The 16,937-nt window shown below is 36.0% G+C and overlaps 1 protein-coding gene across 5 annotated transcripts in view; it reads right to left on the bottom strand.

The window, feature by feature from the left end:
- LOC127646275 (microtubule-associated serine/threonine-protein kinase 2-like) overlaps positions 1-16,937 on the bottom strand; it is a 213,360-nt gene that overhangs the window by 108,920 nt on the left and 87,503 nt on the right. The window contains exon 1 of one of the 5 annotated variants that reach the window (XM_052129785.1): positions 7,293-7,690. The exons of the other annotated variants lie outside the window; for them this stretch is intronic. Coding sequence (XP_051985745.1) covers positions 7,293-7,331 — 39 coding nt within the window. The 5' untranslated portion in view covers positions 7,332-7,690. Of the gene's footprint in view, positions 1-7,292; positions 7,691-16,937 lie in introns of those variants that run through there. 5 annotated transcript variants of the gene reach the window in all.

Here is a 16,937-nt window from a genome sequence, read left to right as displayed (position 1 = left end):
ATATGTATATCATCTAATGCATTAAAATTTTCTGAATTATGGTACCGATTATATATTATTATATTTATTATCATTTTAATTATTATGTACTAAATTATCTTATTTGGTGGCCTTTCTCAGTAAATAATGATTATATGTGATTCATTAATTGGCAAATCATGGAATTTTAAAGTTTTAATAAACATTTTAATCAATTTAAATTGATTCAATTGAGACAATTCCATAAAATTGAATGAATGAATGAATTGTATTTTCTTGACTGGTAATGCTATCACTTCCGAGTGATTGGGTACCCATGACTATCCCTTGGACATATTAAGATTTTTCTAAGGAAATAAAAACGTAGAGGAAGCAAAAAATAATCATGAAATTTGAACAATTTCTCCATAAACTTAAACTATTAAGTTGGTTAGTGTAGGAAAAAAAAAGACTGAATGAAGCAATTAATAATACACCTCTTACTGGAAAATTATGGGAATAAGCCTGAAAAGTCTTAATTAACAGACATACCATGTCACACAGTGGCATCATTTTTATGTATGAATGATTCCATGTCAAGTACACCAAGTGTTTGATTGTCAGGGGCATGTGGATGACCACTGACATTGAGGAAAAGGCATTGAGGGCCTCAAGGGACCACTCAGAGGTATTACGGAGATTTAGTTTAACCTCAGCTTTTAACCTCCAAGGTTCCACCAAATGTGGCTTTCATGGACACAGAGTTTCGAATTGGGCAGCCATAGTGGGTCCAGACCCCATGTGACTAAGAACCCAGACCACTTTAGAGCATTAAGGGGAAGCATGGCTTAAAGTCATAATGACCTATTCATCAGCAATCAGTCAATAAATCCGTAGAAAGTATAGATCTCAAAGAGCACCAGTTGAAGCTGTGTATTAGTTCTATGTTTTTTGTGAGTGTGTTGACTGACTTGGATTGACAACTGTATTCAATAAAAGGGGTAACTCTCGACATGTCCTGTTCATACAACAACTTACAGGAGTAAGACTGGTATGAACAAATAGCCCTGAATAATGCCTGTAACCACAGTGACATTGATGAAAGTAAATATAAAGATGGTGACAAAGAATAGTCTTAAGTCTTTAAAATGAACACAACACTATTTACTTGACAAGTCTGCGAGTTAATCTGTTACATGTTCATTAACAGAATGAGTGTATACAAGACCACAAAACTGACTGGAGAAACTACGGCGGTAAGACAAACAATATATTTGTGAAACCAATGACAGATCGTATTCGAGCAAGCGGTAAGAAAATAATAAATATTTTTGCTATTTAATTTGGTGATCTGTTACATGTTCATTAACCGAATGAGCGTAGAGCACAGCATTTGCGTTGTGACCAGACCACAAAACTGATTGGAGAAGCTACAGTGGTAAGACAACAAATCTGTTTGTGAAACCAATGACAGATTTTATTCGAGTAAGCTGTAAGAAAACAATAATTATTTTTGATATTTAATTTGGTAATCTAAGTGGGAGAGTTTAGACACTTCATCTTTAAAGGAGCCTGTTTGGTTACATAATGTGATTGTCACTTGTTTGTAACCGAACTGTGTGTACATAACTGTATTTAGTGATCTAAAACAGGACTGACAACCATATTCTGTTGCTGTGTGAATGTAGTCAAAGTTATGTTCAGATTCTGCTGAGTGATTGCAGAAACAGGATATTAAGTTAAATTAGATGTTACAGTAGGTAGCCGTATAAGCCTGCTGTTTCATCTCCAGTCCAGCTCTGGTAGACAGAAAGGCCTACGGTGGATTGACAGACACAAAACCCCCAATGCACAGTTCAGTGAACAGACACAACACAGAGATCACCACAACCTCATAAAGCTCCACAGCCCATGGGCAAAAACACAGATACGCAAGCACAAAGCAAGATAGGGACAGAGTGAAAGAACAGTGAAGTGCCTTAAAAACCACACTATTAACAACAATGGAAACAAGCCATGTATGTACTGCTCTTGTCGCTTCACATTAAAAACACAAAAGTACTAACAGCATCAGGAGCCGCACTCCTCTCGGGTACAGCACTATTTCAACAATGAAATGGCTTGCCAGTGAAGGACATTTCACTGCAATCTTACACTGCTCCAATTCACAAGAGCCGTTTAAGTATTGTCTAAACTATAGCAAGACCTTGTCATTTCTCGTTTCATACAGTTTACTAAAATCTTATCTTCCCCACTAAAGGCCCTGGGGACAGGCTACTAAATAACACAATCAAAAAGCTTCTCAAATAGCAGCTTGAATCATATAGTGCATTTTGAAGATACAGTATCACTTTGTTTCTATGGCATAACATTGATTCTCAATATATTGATATGTGATACGCAATACCTCCTTACATTTGTTTGATGCTGCAAAAAAAGGAATGTTCTGGGTTTAATACAAGTCAAGCTCAATAGACAGCATTTGTGGCATAATGCTGATTACAGCAAGTACCTAAATACAGCAAATACAATGGAAGTGAATGGGGCCAGTCCAAAAACTTTAAAATACCTACTGTTTTTAAAGTCACACGATGTAAACATGATTAATTTGAACATGATTTTACTGTGATAAAATTGCTTATTAACCTTATCTACGTAAAGTTATATCCAACGTTACAACTTCTTCGCCATGACTGCTAGCCTCCCCGGCGTAATATGCATATAGGGAGCGGCCGTACTGATTAAGGTTTTGTCACAGTGTCTCTGTTTGGTGCACTAGCCAAAGCAGAAGTTGGAGACATTGCTGGTACCCTGCAGGTTATCTACACTGTCATCCCACAGGTTACAATTGTGACTGGGGTCTAAAAGGAGCTTTTGATATATTTTGCAGAGTTGACAATTGTAAATGGCAGTGCAGTCTTTCTTGCATGTCTGTCAAACTCCATAAAAAGAAGCAAATAAATCCTGTCATAATACACTTACAATTACCATATTTTGTACATAATTTGAATTGAACTCCGCTGTGTTCATTTTCTGTTGTTCAACTCTATTGGCGAGGTAGGTTTTGTATGGATGACTGAAAAATACATCTGGATGAAGCATATTTTGTCCACTCATTTTTACAAAGATATTGTGATGTATAATATATATACACAAGCAAGTGTTTGTGTTGTGTGAGGTGAGGTGAGTTGCAGCCTGAATGTACTGTTCTAGTCACACTGGGGGAAGGTATGTGGCAGTGGGGATTTCTTTAAGACTGCAAGGGAAGCTCAGCTTCCCCTATAATGTCAAAAAAATAATGGTCAAATATGTACTATTGTGTAAACAATTTATTGACTAAAAATGCGTTAGAACACGTTCATCTCGAAGACGAGTTTGTTCAGAATCAGCTACATTACATATAGCAGGTCGGCTGACTCGATTTACTTCTCATACATTCCCGTAGCGTCAGTGCATTTCCCTGTTGAAGCCGAGCATCCATTGACTTCAATGTGGCTGCTCTGAACAGTTTTTTCAGTGCTCGAAAATAGACGGTCATTGGATAAATGCTGCGATTATGTCCGCCCACAGACGCTCAGCGTCTCTGGGGATGAATGAGGAGTGGGCTGGCCCGGACTGCGGGCTTCCGCGTGATGATTGGAGGATCTGTTGAAAGACTGCATCTCCTTTTGATTGACAGCTGAATCTGTACTATAAGAAGTCACTGAAGCTATTTCACGCTCAGTCCCATCGCGGATTTCTCAAGTGTAGTCGAAAGACAAACTGCTGCAACCTATTTCTTTATATTTGTTTGGCTGAAATTGCTAGTCAATTTGCATAATACATTTCACACAATTATACACCACATTCCTTGTTTCAGTTTTACCAAGTTTAATATATTTTGTTTTAGAGCGTTCGTTCGTTCGTTCATTCATACAGTAGGCTAGGCTAGCGTTGTACGGGTGAAACTGCGCACGATGGCAGACGGTGCTAATATTGTCGACCTGATTTTGGTGAAGCCATTTGAAAGTGTTCCTCACGAGGGAAAAATTAGAATTAAACAGCAGGGCAGATCAACTCCTAAGATTGATTTAGTGCAAAAAATAGGGTAAATAAGTTTATAATGTAGGCCGAAAATGAGCTTCCCCTCTTTGAAAGACCAGCAGCCACCACTGGTATGTGGATGATAACTGAACCAACAAAGAGTTGAGTTGGCCCCTTGATGAGAGGGTGACAAGCAAGGGAGGGCGAATTCATGCTTCACTGGTTAAATTCCTGCTCAAAACTCCTAGTATTGAGTTATTTAAAAACAAATCTAAAACACTCTTTATCTTTCCAATTATCTCTGTATATGATTCAATCTTTAAAAGAAAGGCCACAAACAGAAAGTCTGTAGTAATGTAAAGCACTGTATCATGATGACAACTGACAGTTTTTATAAATATTCAAATGGAAAAGAGTTGGGCCAGCTGGTAATCAAATAATTTGAGGAATGAGGGACAGACAAGCAGATGTGATAAACTGCATCTGCCGCTGCTACAATAAATGCTGTTTTCAGCTACGAATTAATTTAAAATCCTTCCCAGAGTACTGCAATGTGTCATCAGTAAGAGCCATGCATTCACACATTTAGAAGTTCACATTTGTTGACAAAACGGTTACTTTATTGTTCCCAAGGCAGGTTTCTTTGCTTTCTACAGTGCTTTAAAGTTTATAAGAGTGCTGAAAAATTACAGCAACAATAAAAAAAACTGTGCAGGAAAGCACAATGTCATGATATTATCATGACTTATTAGATACATAATTGAGAAATACTTGGGCCTGTTGCGATTATTAAATAATCATCTTAATTTTTAACTTTACATTTGCGGTTATTTGATTAAACTGCGATTATTTGAGATAACTGTGAATATTGTGCACTTTAAATTCCAATCAAACTGAGTGCAGCTCCTGAAGAGCACGTGAAGATTAATGCTTAAGGACCATGATTGAAGCGCTGATGCACCTGCTGTCTGCGGTGGTTTGCACCAAACTCCCATGAAAATAAAGGGGGATTTTAGTGAATGCAAAGTGCTCTGGTTTCACTTTAATTTAAATATAGTGTAATGGCAAATGTAATTTGTTGCTACGGGTTCATACACGCAGTGTTAATGAGAGGAGCCCTGTATCATGCCAGAGATGATAGAATGAAGAAACACAGAACCTCAAAAGGTCTTTCTTCTAATGATGGCGCACGAGAGTAGCACTGCAGCTCGTGCCTAACTAAGGAGAGGAAGAAGACACAGCTTTCAGTCCAGACACACTTCAAACATTCCAAACAGCTTCAGGTGATGTAGCAAAGTATGAGGAAATTAAAAAAAAAAAAAAAAACATACCGGAGCTGCCGTTCCACTGAATCAAAACGTATATGTCAGAGCTTCTTTAAAAGAAACACCTCACCATGCTTGTCCCTTGCACATGCTTGCTCCAGATTATAATGTGATGGCTCGCTACAAAGTGAATCATAACATATATGTGTTGCGGTGTGTATATTATTGTGAGGAAAATCAGCGACATGCAGCTCAATTAAGAAGAGTTTGTTTTTTGAGAGTTAAAGATGGATCGATGTGAACAAAAAGGTGAGATGGTGGTCTTCGCCCATCATCTACACTGCAACTAAATACTTTTTTGATTTGTTGTTGTTTTGGCTTGTTTTCCAATATAAATATCCAAAACTCCTTTAAAATAAAGTACATTTACTTTAGGAGCTATACTGCTGAAGACAAATTTGTTGTCGGAGAATATTGAATATAATATTAAATATTTTTATATAAAAAATCCTTAAAACAAAATACATTTACCTGAAGCAACATATAATATATATACACTTGCTTTCAGAGAACAGATCTTGAATAGAAGTATATTTTGACTACTGCACTGAATTACTACTTTCACAGATGAATGTGAAAGTGAAAGTGAAAAAATACACTTGTATACAAAATTCACTTATATTCAAGATACATTCTCTGAAATCAAGTCTAAATATATGTTGTTTCTCAGGTACATGTATCTTGTTTTAAGGATTTGTAGATATTTATAAATGGAAAACAAGACAAAAACACTTGATTACAATATGATTTTTTGCACTGATTTTTTTTACTGAATTAAAATTAATAAAAAGTTGGTTTTTTCCCCTTTAATTCAATGAATGTCATTTAGAGGTATTTCTAAAAGATGATTTTGTCCTCTTTATAATTAGTAAGTACGTTTATTACAACCTATTAAGTCAAGGAACAAGCTGAAAAATCAGTTAAGAGTTAATGAATAATCTTCCCAATAATCGACTGAATAGTTCAATAATCGCTCTACTAATCGGTAGATTAGTCGATTATCAAAATAATCATTAGTTGCAGCACTTATGTGAAACAATGTTTCAGTAATGTGTGAAATAGAATAGAATTTTGGATATAAACATTTTACTATTGCATAATATAATTAATATAATATAATATATATATATGGTTGGCTGGATTTCAACAACAACAACAACAGCGTAAATGCAAAATGGACCAAGACTAAGTTTGACCAAAAAGAGAACAGACACTTAAGTTTTTGGAAAAATATGATATTTACAATATTATTTTTAAACGTAATTCATACGTTTTTAAAGTCTTCTTAAAGTCTTCTAAAATCGTGTAAAAATTAAATATGAATAATTGACTTCTTAAGGTTTATAAAGCACACATACACCTTTGACAAAAGCATGACAATTTGTATAACAATTAATCATCATAATCGTGAGCCCTTAAACAGGCAATTAATCGTCATAATCGCAATTATGTGTTTGACAATTAATTGTCAGCCATATGTTATAATCGTGACAGTCCTAGACATACTGATATTTTAGTTAAGTGGAGTAAAACCAGAGGCGACAGCAGGGGAAGTAATAAAAGTAGAGTTGACAAATAAATGTCCATGAATTTTATCTCATGGAATATAAACATTTTAGGTTAAAATGTAAATAAACTTTAAGGGAAGGTATATTTAGGTGCTGTAATTGGACAAAAAACTTTTTTTATGTCTTGACCATTTTCAATCATATATTTGCTTTTTTGCATATTGCTTAAACAGTCTTGCGGAGTGAGATTTAAAAATGAATTATTAAAATTACAATTAATCAATGTAGTATCTCAATATATGAGGGCATTAAACTGATAGGATAAAAGAAAAAAACTACTTTTAGTAAAAGATTTGAAGATTGGTTAGATTTAAGAATGAGATGGAGTACAGTATTTCATACTGAAGAACATAAATATACATGGAATAAAGACGTTTTGGATCATGCTTTTTAAGTCACTAGAAGTATTTATCCTTACCTGGAGACCTCTCCGCCTCAATATACTGGAGTCATCCATTCTACTGCCTTGTATCTGGATGCCGACTTCAGTGAAGTTGCTACACTTTCCTAATACAGGATAAAGTCCTCTATCCAAGAGTCAACAGAATTCCATGAGGCACCAATGATAGGTAGAGATTGATAAAACCTGACTGGCTCATCAGTTTTAGTGCTGAAAATTTACTCTGTGCTGATGTCATACCCATTCACAGTAGCAGCAGAAAAAAACAAATGTGATCATCTTACAAGATTAGCAAATGACTGCTAAACAACTTTCCCACATGCTACAAACCGTCTTGAGTGCAGCCTTTTCAAAGGGAGCCGGTAACAGTGCTGGCAAAAAAAAAAAAATCTCTTCAAATTAATAATATATATATATATATTTATTTTAAATAATACTGTCCTTTATTTTACAGTTTACATTTTTCAACATGTATTCCAGGAACAGAAAATGGAAAATTTGTGAAATACGGGTCAAAGTAAAAAAAAAAAAAGAAGAAAAAAAAAAAGTCAATTGAGAGTAGGAGATCAATTCAGCACATGGCTCACATTCTTGTTATCTGTTCTCTGTCTGCTTAAGGTGGTTCAGAGAAAAGCGAGCTTTCAGAACAGCAAGCCTCAGTAACTCTCCTCTTCCTTAAAAGTGTGAAATGGCTGGAATGTTCTATTCCCTGAAACTCTTCCTTCATTCCTCCATTCAGCACAGGTGACCTCCACCACCACTATCATCAAAACATCTTTCCAACCCTTGTTCAAGAAAGCAGAACAGAGTTCTTTCCTGTGGCTCTCCTTTACTTTGCCACAGAGTATCCAAAGATTCTCTGATATAAATGGCACCTCAGATGAAGAAAATAGAAAAATATTCAGGCCAGTGTAGTCCTTCAGTGCAGAGAATCAACAGAACAAGTGAAGTTTAATCCCCACAGGAAGCCAAACTTTAGTCCACCAAATTGGTTAATCCAACAAATTAAGTAAATTGTTTGTCACTTGTCTTAGCCCAATAGTGGCTATTAGTATGAAGGCAAACGCTGACTGGAAGGGTAGGGGAGTAGGCAGTGAATATTTTCAGCCTACACTCTTCAGATTATCTAGAAACAGTGAGCAACAAGCAGTAGCTGCCCACTGACAGCACAAGGCAAACAACAACTCTAGTCAGAGCCGCATGGCTGGATTCCATTCCCCTCTGCCGCAAGGCCTCTTTTTCTCATTCACCAGGCGGCAGATGACAAAAGCCAAGCTGGAAGATCTGTCTATTCAGTGGCAGGTGCAAAGAGACGTTGCACTCACGCTGATTGCTTGTCTGCTTTTTCTTCGCATTTCTCTCTGGCTTTATTCAGCTTCCTGAGCTCAGCCAGATGAACTGGACTATGGCCAAGCATGGTATCCTGAATAAGGCAGAGAGCAAGATAAACAATCCACGTAGGAGGAGGGGGCAGGAGGAGTGTCACTCAAGATATCCTCATCTTTTTCCCTGTCACAGCGTTTAAAGCGGTCCACTGTTTGTGAATGGGCTGCCTGCCGGAGGAGCGGCCACAGAAGAGTCACAATCCAATCACATTAATCTTGTCTTTAAGATCTTTCCTTTGCACAATCTTCTCTTAGTGCACAGCCAGTAAAAGCAGGTGGCCAAATCAATGAAATAGCTGTATTTCTTCTTTGTTGGTGCTGTACATAAAGGCTTCAGTATCTTCCGTTCTCATACGCTCTGTACTCCTCTACTAAGTGCCTCACTGCTGAATGTTGCTTTATCGGTCCTATCAGCCAGCAACACATCCAGCCAGCCAATCAGGCATGCTTGAGCTCAGATGTATTTGCATAATATGAATGGGGGAGCCAAAAGGCCCCACCCCTTCACTCCCTTCTCTGCCATTCTGCTCAAAACATACCCCTAAAACATTAAAAAAAAAAAAACACACACATACAATCTCTCTCTCCATTCTCACTATTCAAACATACTGCTGTGACAAGCACGTCCTATTATTTATGCCTCTCCTTTTCTTTCAAACATGGCGTCTGTGTTTTGTAAAAAGAAAATTATTTAGCTTAATATTGGTGCATGCAGTAATGACAGTTTAATGAGATTGTGCAGGGCTTTCTTTCAGTACAGTGATGCATTTGCAGTGGCTGTGTTTATCTCAAGGGACGGGAGGAACAAAAGCAAGAGGGATTATCATCCATAAGCAGAACATTGCCATTACCATACATATATATATAAAATATTAATCATCCCCCTTTCCTTTCTCTCTGCCTGCTTTTGTCATAATAGAAGAAACAGAATTGGCTAGATAACAAATGTGAGTGTAGAAGGAAATACATGATGTAGTAGTGGAGAGAAAGAGAGGGTGAGAGAGATGAAGTGTTTTGGATGGAGTTGTCTTTGCATTTTTGAGTGCTCATGACTTTGAATTAAGATCACTGGTCAGAGTGATCAGAGTGCAAAAACCATGGTAACCATGAACACTTGGGGTCAGAGTCGAAAAGGGAGGGCAATGAGAGAATGTGTAAAACCACAAATCAACTGAGCGGTTCTAGATCTAGATAGATTTGTGGAAAGCGTAATTGTACTCTGAAAAGGTTTGTCATTTGACAATAACCTATTTGTTGACAGATAAAGGTGAATGGAAAATGTAATTTATTATACGATTCTATGTCTTGATTCTGATCTGGTCAATCGTGGCATTTTGGGTTAAAATATTTTTATAAAATTATTGATTATTCCAGAAAACTGATTTCCTATAGCTAGTTTAATATCTCTTGTACAACTATTCTAGTCTTTTTTTCTCACATACTATAATGATAATAATTGTGTGTATGTGTGTGTGTATATATGAGTGCACCTTTTAGCGATTAAGCACAAAGTGCTTCACAAAACACTCACAGTAAAACATAACCCATTCCCATAGTAATAAATGCAAGTCTACTCCAATCCTTTTTTAAACAAGACTTAACATGTTGATGTGTGCCCCCTTTTTGAGCACAAACCATGAAAATGACATACCTGAACTTAAATGGTTTTATTTACTGGACCCTTTGGAGTATGGACACAGTTTTCCCAAGTTTCAGAATTAATTATGTTGTTACTTTTTAAAGTTAGAGAAATACGAAGTTTATAGTAATGGTAATATTTTGTGCTGAACATGTTTTTATAATAAAAAAAAATCATATAAATAAAATTATAAATAAAAAAATAATAAAAGTGCCAAGACAACCCAGAAATACAATGTTCTCAAAGCCACAAGTCCAAAGAAGTTATATTTCAAATTTGAAGATGATCTAACAAAAAATGAGGCTCCTGCAAGCTTTTATCTCTGTAAAATCGCTGGAAGCGTACAGTACAAAATTAAGGCTCCTCCTCTCAAATTCAACACAATCTCCTACGGCACTGCTCGGCTATTATGAATGAAATTCATATTTCATTTTTAAAAATAGACTTTGTAGACGAACTCGATTTGTTTATAAGACTCTAATATATAAGATAATATACAGTTTTACAACATGAATGCTGCTCAGATTGCATAGTTTGTTGAAGAACGACGACGAAAGGTAATTCTTCCAGGCGAGATCTCATGTAAACAATGGAGAATATCAGATTTCTCAGATTCTTCACTTTTATGGACAAAAAGTGCTATTGGATGTTATACAATTAACCCTTATCATGGACAACTGACCCAAGTGTGGCGAATTGGATTCATCTGGCGATCACGATTCATAATAAAGGTATGAAGTCCCGTTTTGATACTGTATGTTTTCATTTGTACTCCTGGCACAAATAAACAAATTGCTGTTTCTGGAGCATTGCTATCGTGACAGAGATTAGATATGAATGTTGAACCCTTAGACTTTTGAAAAGATGCATAATTTGTTAACATTATTTACATTTACAGACGGTAAATAGGGCTGGGCGATATGGCCAAAATTGTTTTCACGATATACATTTAAACATTGCGCTTTCTTTTTTTAATTTTTTTTATTTGACGGAACAAAAGAAGAAAAAATGTATTCTAAACAGTCAAAATAGTCTCTACACTCTGGGGTCTGCAGGATCTTTTACCAATTTTACCGTTTATCTATTCAAAATGAATGTTAAAAGATCATCTGTTTGTTCTGAAGCATAGTGACATCAGTCCAGTATTTGTTGGAATATTTTTACATTAAAATTAAATATTTTTTATATTTCTTTAGATTCAGATACCCAAGTATGGGGTATAGAAGCCCTTGTGACTGTGGAATGATGCTGAATGTGGGTTCAGGGGTGTCACGAGAGAAAATTTAGAAAACGTTTTTTTTTTTTTAAATGTAAAAAACATTTGTATATTTTCATTAAAGTGAGAGACTAGTCTACCAACTAGTAATTTAAGTCTTTCCTTATCCATTCCAGACATCTAATTAATTTTCACAAAATTAGAACAGAAATCGATTTGTTTATTCCATTTGTTTATTATTAAAGGCTCGTAACAGGCTGATTAATAAAGTTACATTTAGAAGGGAACAACGTTATGGTCTAAAAGGTGCTTTGAAACCACGTTAACTCATGTGGCGCTTCATGTGCAGGGAAAAGAGGCAACATGTGCAGAGCGGGACAAGGCAGAATGATGCGTATTTGGTGCCAGAGAACAATATTCAAGATTACAGCGCAGAAAGATCAGAGCTGTTGTCCACATCACTGTTGTTCTGTTGCGTTCTTCACTAAAAACGACAAGAGGGCACAACCGTTGTCATGAAGTCTTGCAGTGCGGATGGAATCAATCTGGTGTCCGACTAACCTAATCGTTAGCAAGGTAGCCAGCATTAGCAAGTTCATCCAGTCTGACCCTACGTTACCACTGGCGAGTGGCGCATTTCAATTAATTCCTCTGAAAGCAGAGCGTCATGCTCGCAAGGTGGATCGTAGGATTGGCAACGGTGCAGAGCAAGCTCTCTCCTCGTGCTGTGAGCGCCTTTGAGTGGATTTCGTCCACCCCAGTGAAACGCAGCCTGAGAAAGCCAAACTGCTTGTGTTTTAGCGACATGCAGTAAACGTCGAAAATTCCTCAAAAGCTTATCGTGGATTTTCTTTATCGTGATATATATCAATATCATTTTATTTCCCAGCCCTAATGGTAAAATATATATTAAATGTAAGCAGAGTGACGTAACTCCCGAGTGCGAACAAATGCATATCAACAGGTTAAAAACTGATGCGGATTCATCGGATCTAAAATCCCAGGGCAGGCTCTTCCTTAATCGTAGGAAAAAGTCTTCACTACAAATGCTCTATCACCTTTAGTTGTGTATCTGCATTTTTAACAGCCAACCTTTCACGACAAGAAGATCTAATTGTTTCATGAATTGTTTCATAAGGTCTTGAAAGTTCTGCTAAATATTTTGGCACCAACTCATGTAATGCCTTATATGTAGTTCATAAAATCTTAAAATCAACCCAAAAATGAATTGGTAACCAATGCAAAGAAGCTAATACTGGAGTTATATGAATTAAAGACATGTATAATCTTCTTTGTATCATGTCTAACCTTGCCATCTAATTTTTTTACATCTGCTATACACATTTAAATGTTCTTCAAGTTAGTCACATAATTGCGATTTAACGACAAATACAATTGCAGTTCATCTGCATAGCAAATGAAAATTAATAAACTCACAAAACTAAGCAGTAACATATATAGTGAAGACAATATTGGCTCTAACAGCGATCCTTGCAGAACACCGTAATTAATAATATAATCAAAACAATGTTTCATGTCCATTTTAGGGTTGCTCTGATCCCAAAATTGTGGCTTCGGTATGATACCAGCCATGGTACCACGGTATCGATACTATCTCAATACTTGGGCAATAAATACAAAAAATGAATAAATATAAAACTTAAAAAAGTAATTGTTTATCAAATCTAGACAGGCCCCATTTCCAGCAGGCATCAATCCAACACCTTATCCTTGAGTAATTATGCTAAATTGCTAATTCGGTACTAGAAAATCACTTGCCTTTATATCAAACACAGTTGAATTTTGTTCAATAAATTAAGCTTAACGTTGTCTTTGTGTTTGAGTTGCCACATTAAGCAATAGACTGGCATGTCTAAAGGTCAAAATTAGATAAAAAATGTCAAAAAAATAAACTGCTTTCTCTAGAAACTCACCAGTCAATCATTTTGAGGAATGAAGGCTACACAATGCTTGAAATTGCCAAAAAACTGAAGATTTCATACAAAGGTGTACACTACAGTCTGAACAGAGACTTTTATTTTGAAAGATATTTGAAGTTCTTTTTGTTAGTGAAGAGTTCGTTATGTTAAGCTTCCCATTACTCGTGAGCTGAAATCTCCGAGCTCCAGTGGAGAAAGAGTTCAATATAGAGTTCCCTACAGAGTTATACACTCAACACACTGATCTGTGGCTCTGCAGATGGATCCTACTAGTCACACACAGTGCATGAAAATCAGGCATTAGTAGTGTGTGTTGCGTTTGTGTGTGTGTGTGTATGCGTGTATGACTGTGTGTGATCTGGGGTTGTAACAATGCTCTGTAAAAAAACAAACAGTACAATTCGCCACCCAAGATTCGGGAAGCATTGGCACCACAGTTCACCTTAAGTTTATTGATGCATCTGGAGCACATCTGCAGCAACAGTGATATCATAACTAGTGCCCGACCGACATATTGGTCGGCCGATATTAACCTTTCACCAATATATCGGTATCACCGTATAAGTTTACCGATATGCACAGATGTAAAAAATAAAAAAATTCAGAACATACAATGCTTTAGAATTGGTGTCATAACGTAGTTTGTCCAGCAGAACGTGCTCCAACAGAGCTGACTCTGAACTGACGGTGGCTCTGCAGACAGGGCAGAGTTAAGCGGTGCGGTGTTAAGCGGTGTCTTTTCGGTAAGTTGCTAACCAGTTTGTGAAATACATATTGGAAAGTTAGTAACAAATGACCCCATCATTTTCCCTTTTCAATATAACTAATATAACATTAACCCTGTCCCTGACAAAAAAGTTAGTGCAGTCAGTAATGTAGCAAATTGAAAGGTAAATATCTGAGAATTTGTTTGCAGCTCAGCAGACAATGGTGCGGTCGTGGATTATGTCTGTTGATTTAATGATACGTTGTTACCTAGTTTGTGTGACGCACTGCAGGAAAGTATATAAAGTCCATCTTTTGCTCTCTGTGACAACAAGCTCATAGCTAACTAGCTAACCACCTAATTACTAATTATTTTACTTGAAATGACTCTTTTAGTGGTCAGCATTGGACTGATACTGAATATACAGTACTGATTTGTTTAAGCTATTTATTGTATTTTTATTTATTCTTTATTTTCTCAGTGTTCATTTCTAAAATTTGTTGATAATGTATAATAATAATAATAATGTAAAATATTCTTTGATAAAAAATATTTAAGCAAGCAGCCTTCTGAGTACCTTTGCATAGTCATATCGGGGCATATTCAGTGCACAATCCACATGGAAAAAGTCTGTTTTCATTACAGCTTAAAAATTAAACTATATCGGCCACCATATCAGTAATAGGTGAATTTTCCCCCTCTAAAATCGGTCTCTGTCTCAAAAATCCCATCTCGGTCGGGCCCTACTCAAAACACTATCAGTTGAAGGGTCAATGGTCAACTCAATGAACAGAGATCTAACATAATCCATTGACACAAGTCTTATCAATGGCAACTGCCGTCTGAAAAAGGACGCTATCTCATGCAGTTACTTAGTATCCAAAATTTTGCCAGATAACCAAAGCTATGAGACAGAGACATCTGCTCCTGGAGACAGCCTCAGTTTCTTAAATCTAATCACGTCTGCAAGGCAATGAGAAATGCTGGGTCAGCTAAAAAGTTTTTTAGCCAAAGTTAGCATTACTGAGGCTGATTTATGCATCTAAATACACATGTTGTACACACATTGAATGTAAACAATACTGCACAGGATAGTGTAAGTCAATCCATTTAGGACTGTAAACATTTCATAGAACTTAGTGAAGCTACTTAACTAAAGATGTATGGTTATGGTCACCATAAAAACTCAAAAACAAAAGCAGAAAACACATGTAGTCTACATGAGGACTGTTTATCAATAACTGAAGCCCGGTTAACCCTTTAGCATCAAAACAACCAAAGTAAAAAAAAAATTTCAATGAGCCAAGTTGTTTGCAATTGTTTGGACTGTTGTGTCCAGCGACTTGACAAAGTAAAAAAAAGTTTAACTTTATGAAAGCAAATGTGATATGGAAACTACAATTGGGAGTAAAGACAGTGTAGCTCACATGACCTGTCTCCTGTCAGACAATGTAGTTGAGTATTGGCAGGAGAGTAGGGATGCACCGATCAATCGGCAACCAATATCGTTCGTATTATCTGGAATCAGCAGATCATGCTTAGATTCATGGCTGATATTACATTCATTGCAGCATGCATGAAATCATATATACACTGCTACTATAATGAATGAGCACTTGCTCAGCCCTCGAAGCATGACATTGCGGCCACTGAAGGGTGAATTATTGGCAACATTAAGCATTCCCATATTTACACAAACAGACATGCTGTAAGTGAAATGAATATGCTGGTTTGTTTTAAAAATATTATACTACAAGTTCCCATTTTCATGAGTCATTACTGAAGTAATTCTGACTCACTGTACAGTTAGAGATGGAGGGGACAAAAATTCTGCAAACTAGGGCTGCACGATTTGGGGAAAATGTCATATTGCGGTTATTGAGCCTAATATTGCGATATGCGATTGCAATATAATAAACAAATGGTATCATGAGTCAACTTGCTTGGTTATCAAGGAACATTTACAAATAGATTACTGATAATGCTGAAATGTGTATTTCTCAACTCAAATATACAAACTAGCAACAAAAACCACTCTAAATGCAGTGTTTTCAAATGAAAATTATATATTTAAAAAATTAAATAACATCTTTGCATTACTGCAAACCTGTTATTTTCTCAATATTACACCTAAATAAAATGGAACAATAAATAAGAACATACAAATTTTCATGAAAATAAGATTGCCCAAACAAACAGGGACATTTAAGAAGGATTTAACATGTACTTTGTATAAACACTTTTGAAAAGGAAACTGGATATAAAAGTGTGGTTCACTCAAACCACTAAAACTGTTGTTATTGTTTTTTTAAATGACTGGTATTTCCAAATTCTCTTTCTAAAAAGTTCAACTTATCACTGGTATCTCTTGTCCAGTGTGTGGATAATTTTCTGAAATCTCACTTTTCTCTGTGCTGTTTCAGGTGCTGATATAAATTTGTCGTGTAGCAACTTTCATTTTGCGCACTACCTCTCTCTGCTCAGTGTCGGTTATATTATTAATTATATATTATATATAATATTATTAAAGTCGGAATATTATGAAAGCCAAAAGCTCCACATTAATTTGGTCATAATTGTGCAAGAAGTGTTCATATTTATTTTCTGCAAGAAGTGTTTATTTTCGTTGCATTATTCTTTTTATTTTTTACTTATGTATTATTCTTTGTTGTTTTGCTTTGGGAAGATCTCGAGTTCCTTGAAGAAAGTTTATAATACTATAGGTCAACAACATATCAGACTGAAATGTGGCACAATGTTATTATATTTAGCATTAT

The sequence above is a fragment of the Xyrauchen texanus genome, chromosome 7 (genome assembly GCF_025860055.1).
Source record: "Xyrauchen texanus isolate HMW12.3.18 chromosome 7, RBS_HiC_50CHRs, whole genome shotgun sequence".
Taxonomy (NCBI): domain Eukaryota; kingdom Metazoa; phylum Chordata; class Actinopteri; order Cypriniformes; family Catostomidae; genus Xyrauchen; species Xyrauchen texanus.
This window is presented reverse-complemented; position numbering and strand designations above follow the sequence as displayed.